Below are 6663 nucleotides of genomic sequence, written 5' to 3'. Positions count from 1 at the left end.
TCAACTATTCCACAGAGCCGTAATAAATTAAAATTAAAAAGTATCATCAATTAAATATCATTCTACAGTTAAGTGTGTGTGTTACACAGTCTACGTTATACTCCGGCTGACAGCGGCAGTGTCACTGCAGCAACATACGGTGACATGTTAAAAATAATGGAAATGACAAAAAACATACATACATGTACATACATAAATATATATATTTTTTTAATGTATTTTTTTTTACTGCATTTGTATACATGCTATATATATATATATATATATACACATGCTAATAGTATAGCATCCCTACAGTATCTCTAAGCAATAAATGCTAATCCACTTTTAATATATTTATAGTGCAGTGTGGTACGGCTGTATGGAATATAACAAATTTTGTATAATATAGTCCGTTACCAATGATTTCTGGCTGAAGTTATCAGGATGGACAGCTCTTTGCAGCTCCACATATCTTTTCTGAAGTTTCTGGGTGTCCAAAGAAAATGTTTGTTCACTGAGGAAAGACAAACATATTCAGTTTGCTTTAAGCTGAAATACAATGACATTTCAAATATACTGAAAACATGAGCTCTAAAATAATTTCTTTCTGAAACCAAGAAGTGTACAGTTGTGAACCTTTATCTGTGTGATTATCTAAGATCATGTAACAGCAACTTCTAGGCTATATCATATATATTATATGTGACAACAATGTTATAGCTTTTGAGAAATAAAAGTAAGTAAAGAATGCAACTTTTTATAAGCTCAGGACCAAGGAGGCACAGAATAACATCCGTGAATGCATTCATTACTACAACAATGATATATAAACCCTACCACCAGTTAACTCACCAGTTCAAGATGTCAAAATAATTCGTCTTGTCATCAGGAGGCTGGATCACATTACAGGACGGACAGAAAAATAATTCAGCTGAAGATCCGCATTTCCAGCAGAGTCTGTTGACTGTGACAGTGCTGAAAGAGTTCAGAGTCAAGTGTCCTTTAACTGCTTTACGGTGAGAAACACCATGAATGTCTTTCCTGTAAGAGCTGACAGCTCTTCCTGAAGCGAAACACGGAAGTAAGACGACGTTAAGAAGTTGTCCATTTGATATAAATTTGGTTGCGTGTTTAAATCCGTGAGATATTAACAAAAACCGGAGTCTGTATAAAGTTATCATGGTAACCCACAGAACGAAAGCGGCCTTATATAATGTTAGCGCGCTACTTCCTGTCCTTCTTCTTCTTCTTTGAGGTTTAACGGCGGTTTGCATCCAAGAGCGTTGCCTACTTCCTGTCAATACAATTGTGTCAAAATAAAAGTTAGCATTTTTAAAACACTTCAACGTATTTGTTTGAATTTATTGTATTATATTTATTGATTTGTGGTTATCCGTGATTATTGACGGTAATTACTAGAGACACTGTATGTTTACTATGTTATGAATGAATTAATGTGTGTGCGTGTGTGTGTGTGTGTGTGTGTGTGTACACTTTAAATAAGTAAAACACAATATTAAATCAAAGCTACAGTTTTACTACATAATTCATTTAATTTAATTCCACATTGTATAGTAATTAAAAATAAAATACATAATTTGCACTGAGAATTTTTTGAGAAGTTGGTAATCCCTTTTCATACCTTTTTAAACCCTTTTTATGTTTGTTTTACAACGGAAGTCACTGCACTTATTTATTTGTTATATTTTAATTCATTTTCCAGTTTTTTTTCTATTTACCACACTTGTATGTGCTCTTTATTTTATGTTTTGTGGCACTGTGCTAGACATATTGAGAATTGGTATTCAACTAAAATAATAATAATAATAATAATAATAATAATAATAATAATAATAATAATAATAATAATAATAATAATAATAATAATAATAATAATAATAATAATAATAATAATAATAATAATAATAATAATAATAATAATAATAATAATAATAATAATAATACAATACGATACGATACAAAAAAACATAATGTATAAAATAATTCTAATAAATTAATGTGGAATGTTTTATAAACTACGTTTTCCCGTGAGCCTCTACTCTGGCTTCTGATTGGCTGAAGGATGTTATGGGAAGTTCATGGATGGAAACGAGTGGGCTTTTCCCGGCAGATTTGATGAGCGGCTCACGCGGCCTGATAACCCTCTTCTCCAAGTTTGCTGCTTTTAAGAACAGGACTTGATTAAGGTATGCATTAGGATAGGAGATTGGAAAGCACCATTAGATGATCTGGCGTACATGTGGATTTTCTCTCAATGAATATTTCTGATAAAATAAGCAACAGTTTCCTCCTCGGTCGCTGAAAGTGCAGCTGTGTGCACGCGCTCTCACAAAGTAATGCACATTTGAACCAGCTGAAGTAACCAAATCTGACCAATCTGCAGAAAATAGAGAAGTCTTATTTAATATACTTGGTTCTTCGGTCTGTTTTCTTATCAAGTTTCATTTGATTGCATTGGTGTAGGTGGTGTATGAAATTAGTCCGACCTCAGAAATCGAACTTGAAAAGGTCACTGGATGTAAAAGCAATTAATTTTCTTCCAAAGCACATGATTTATGCACATCTGTCAATAATGTGTCATTTCACCTTGATAAAATCCAGTTGCCCCCAGTATGACTGGATCTATTAAGATCATATAAGACCATTTGTTGCTATACTTTAAATATTGAAAAGATTTTCTAGTGTATTTATAAGAAATGACACCGGTAATCTCTTGTTCTTAATAAGCCCATGAAAAATATATTTTAAAAAGAGGGGATTTGTTTTACTCAAATTATCTTATTTAGTCTTCCATTCATTCATTTTATCCATTTACATTTTTTTTTGATTGTAGGATCAAAGTTATAGAAGGTATGAGACGCTAGACATTATTACACCCAAAATTCAGAAGAAAAAAAATGGAAAGTTATGTGCAAAATGATGCAATTAAAACTTATGATTTACTGAACCCCTAAAAAGTCCTCTGTTAAATGGAATATAAATAGAAAACATAATATATATATATAGAAAACATAAAATATGAGACAATAAAACTTTTAAAGCTACGAAGTACTGCAAAATGACCTGGAATAGTGTTTGAAATAGCACACATAGCATAGTAGTGATATTATGTACTGTGTACAGTGCACTTATATGTCATGGAAAACCTGGAAATATCAGGAATATTTTAAAAGCGTAGTTCTACGCCTAAAAAAAATCATGACATTTTCTGTAGTGCGCAGGTTTAAAAACTAAAATATTTCATTGGCAGAAATTATAAATATATTTTTTCCTGCACAACTGACTAGAAATCACATGGAACATGTTGAAGGCAACAATGTAACATGCATACTTATTTTTAAAACTTTTATCATTATAGTGTATATACCATGCAGAATTATGTGAGTTCTAAGCTGGTATTCCATTTAAAAAAAGTTTAGACTTTAATCATGCTCTTCATGTGAGTTATGGATGTTGTTGACATTGTGTTAATTTTTCAATGTGTACTTCCAGAGTAAAAACATCATGTCTGAGGAACCTGGACCCAGTGGTCAGTCCCAATCCCAGACCCAGTCCCAAACACAATCCCAGCCTGGATCCAGCTCCTCATCCGCCCCAACATCATCAAGCCAGGGCTCTTCCTCAGGCTCAGGCACTCTAAGTTCTGTAGATACAGTACCGGTCCAGGAACTACAGTCTATTCCTGAAGACGAGGAGGAAGTCCAGCCTCCGGTGTGGGGCCGCGTCATTCCCTTGGTGCATGGATTGAGTGTGCTCAGTTAAGTGTATTGTCTTCCTTGATTGAAGAAAATTAGTAATGTGAGAGTTTTAGTCGATTTGACTACTTCTGCTGGCCATTCCTGCATATGAAGCGTTATATTTAGTTTCCCAAGGGTTTTTGAACAGGAGTGGTGTCAATAACAGACCAAATGGATTGCATTTCTGACCCCAATGTAGGGCTGCACGATTAATCGAATAAGATTGTCATGTGCATTTTGTTAAAAAAGCCGGTTCTGTAATCGGCAGGAAATCATCATCACGTGCTTTCAGATGGAGCAGAATTTACTACACATAGCCGTAGTTCACTGACAAGTTACGCAAAAAAATCGCAGACGATTTTATTGCATGATTCTGAAATCGAAGAAATCGTTCGCGATAATGACAGCTGTTTGCATAGCTTCTCAGTGAACTACGGCTCTGTGAAGTAAATGCTGCTCCATCTGAAAGCATGTGAAAATACCACATTTAATAACATATTTTTACTCCAAACTCACTTCATAACGTCAGTCGAGTGTTTGAAATAAATCCTTCTGTGAGATGATGTGGCTTCTTACACAGAATAAGGCACACAACATATTTCATAGTATTTAAGCAGTGATAAAGGCATAGCATTATAAATATACTTTATTTTAATGAAAATTATAATAAGAACTCAGATAAACCGTATATTGCCGTAGTCGTGTGTTTATTAGTCACGTTCTTAGTCACTTCTCCGAGGCGTATTTGGAGTTTCAGCGCGAGAGCGCCCTCTGGCCTTTGGATGGAGATTAACTGCTGATCACAGAACAGTGCTTCACTGAAAGATACGCATGACAATCGCAGCTTCTGTCGAATCGTGATCTCGATTCCATTTCGATTTATCGTGCAGCCCTACCCCTATGTATAGTAAGGGTCAAATAGTTGTTAATAATGGACTGTTCTGGGTTCAGCATAAGTTAAGTGCTGTTGACAGCATTTATTATGTAACTTTGATACCAAGATAGTTTGTGTTTTGAACATGTAAAACCAGTAACTGACACAATATGTGCAAGGACTCCCAATAAGGCTATGACATAACTTTTCATAAAACACTCTTTACCTGATGCAAACTACACTATCAGTAATTAAAAACCAGAAGTTTATGCAAAGCATTCCCACCTTTAAAAGAGCGTAAGTGCTTTAAAATAAACTTTAGCCTGATTATAAACACCCTTACACTGGTCACAATGTAATGCATGTGCATTACTCTAGTGGTCATTTTGTTTATTTATTTTTTCAGCGCGAGAGCGCCCTCTGGCCTTTGGATGGAGATTTACTGCTGATCACAGAACCGTGCTTCACTGAAAGATACGCATGACAATCGCAGCTTCTGTCGAATCGTGATCTCGATTCCATTTCGATTTATCGTGCAGCCCTACCCCTATGTATAGTAAGGGTCAAATAGTTGTTAATAATGGACTGTTCTGGGTTCAGCATAAGTTAAGTGCTGTTGACAGCATTTATTATGTAACTTTGATACCAAGATAGTTTGTGTTTTGAACATGTAAAACCAGTAACTGACACAATATGTGCAAGGACTCCCAATAAGGCTATGACATAACTTTTCATAAAACACTCTTTACCTGATGCAAACTACACTATCAGTAATTAAAAACCAGAAGTTTATGCAAAGCATTCCCACCTTTAAAAGAGCGTAAGTGCTTTAAAATAAACTTTAGCCTGATTATAAACACCCTTACACTGGTCACAATGTAATGCATGTGCATTACTCTAGTGGTCATTTTGTTTATTTATTTTCTTTTTATTTTCTTTAAGGTTAAATTGTATTATTATTATTTTTTTTTTAAATTGAGGCACAAGTTGAAATTGACAATAATGCCACAAATGCTGTCAGTAGAGCTTGCATACAATATAGATCATTCCTTTAACAGTTCTGAGATTGTTGAGCTATTATGGTATAACAGGAATGGGGCCAGTGTTGTTTTAGTAATATTTACTATTATAGTATTCATTCATATTTTGAATTTGCATTTATTTTTGCATTTTTAGTCTCCATTTTAATTTTAGCTAAAGTTTTAGTAATAATATTATTATAGGCTTGTGTATTTTATATTTATTTAGCTTTAATTAATTAAGTTAATTAAGTACTTCAGCTTAAACTTACTTTATTTCAACATTTCTCATTTTTATTTAGGTTTTGTAAGTTTAGGTTTTCATCTAACATTTATTTTTATTTCAAGTTTATTTCAATTAACAAAAATGATTTTTAACAGTTTTATTTAACAATAACAGTACTCAATATGGCTTTTTTAATATATTTTCCAGATTGCACAGAAAACCAGTATATCTTTGGAAGGGATAAGGCATGTGATTACACTTTTAACAACGCCATTGTAAGACAGTCGACACATTTCAGGACATACAGCAAGAAGCACTTTAAGATTTTCAGGGTAAGACCAACATTGAGAAGCTATTTATTAGGGGTTCAAGCACAAAGTGCTGAAACCGTATTGTAATTGTTAGGATTTTTTTTATTATTATTATTTTTCTCCGCTAAAACTGATCATGCAGACCAAACCGTAAGGCCTAGAGAGCTGAAATTTGGCCAGAAGGTAGAGCTCCCTGAGGGGACATTCTGACAAAGACTCACCCCAATCGGCCAATAGGTGGCGCTACAGCGATCAAAAACGCAAAAGCCCTCGTAACTCCTACACCGTTTGTCGTAGACTCAAGTGTCTTATATCATTGGAATCCTTTGCTCAATCAAAACAAAAATCCGATTTCATTTCCATCTATAAAATTTTTCCACCATTTTGAATTTTGTCAGAAACCTACTTTTGCGAACTAGTCCTAGGTTTTTCACCCGATCGGAACCAAACCAGTGCAGGAATGTTCTTTGGACAGTAAATATAAAAAATTATT

At 34.0% G+C, this 6663-nt stretch overlaps 2 protein-coding genes across 3 annotated transcripts in view; one reads left to right on the top strand and one right to left on the bottom strand.

Annotated features, from left to right (window-relative positions):
• LOC107723301 (iron-sulfur cluster co-chaperone protein HscB, mitochondrial-like) overlaps positions 1-1246 on the bottom strand; it is an 8192-nt gene extending 6946 nt beyond the window's left edge. The window contains exons 1-2 of the mRNA XM_016531864.1: positions 835-1246; positions 400-496 (exon numbers count right to left, since the gene is read on the bottom strand). Coding sequence (XP_016387350.1) covers positions 400-496; positions 835-1163 — 426 coding nt within the window. The 5' untranslated portion in view covers positions 1164-1246. The remainder of the gene's footprint in view (positions 1-399; positions 497-834) is intronic.
• Positions 1247-2055: 809 nt separating this feature from the next.
• Positions 2056-6663, top strand: part of chek2 (checkpoint kinase 2) — a 22875-nt gene continuing 18267 nt past the window's right edge. For both annotated transcript variants that reach the window (XM_016531882.1, XM_016531881.1), the window contains exons 1-3: positions 2056-2189; positions 3496-3760; positions 6067-6191. In XM_016531882.1, the coding sequence (XP_016387368.1) occupies positions 3508-3760; positions 6067-6191 (378 nt within the window). In that variant the 5' untranslated portion in view covers positions 2056-2189; positions 3496-3507. The remainder of the gene's footprint in view (positions 2190-3495; positions 3761-6066; positions 6192-6663) is intronic.

The sequence above is a fragment of the Sinocyclocheilus rhinocerous genome, unplaced genomic scaffold (genome assembly GCF_001515625.1).
Source record: "Sinocyclocheilus rhinocerous isolate Xijiao unplaced genomic scaffold, SAMN03320098_v1.1 scaffold665, whole genome shotgun sequence".
Classification (NCBI taxonomy): domain Eukaryota; kingdom Metazoa; phylum Chordata; class Actinopteri; order Cypriniformes; family Cyprinidae; genus Sinocyclocheilus; species Sinocyclocheilus rhinocerous.
The sequence above is the reverse complement of the archived record's forward strand: the minus strand, read 5'-3'. Positions and strand labels throughout refer to the sequence as shown.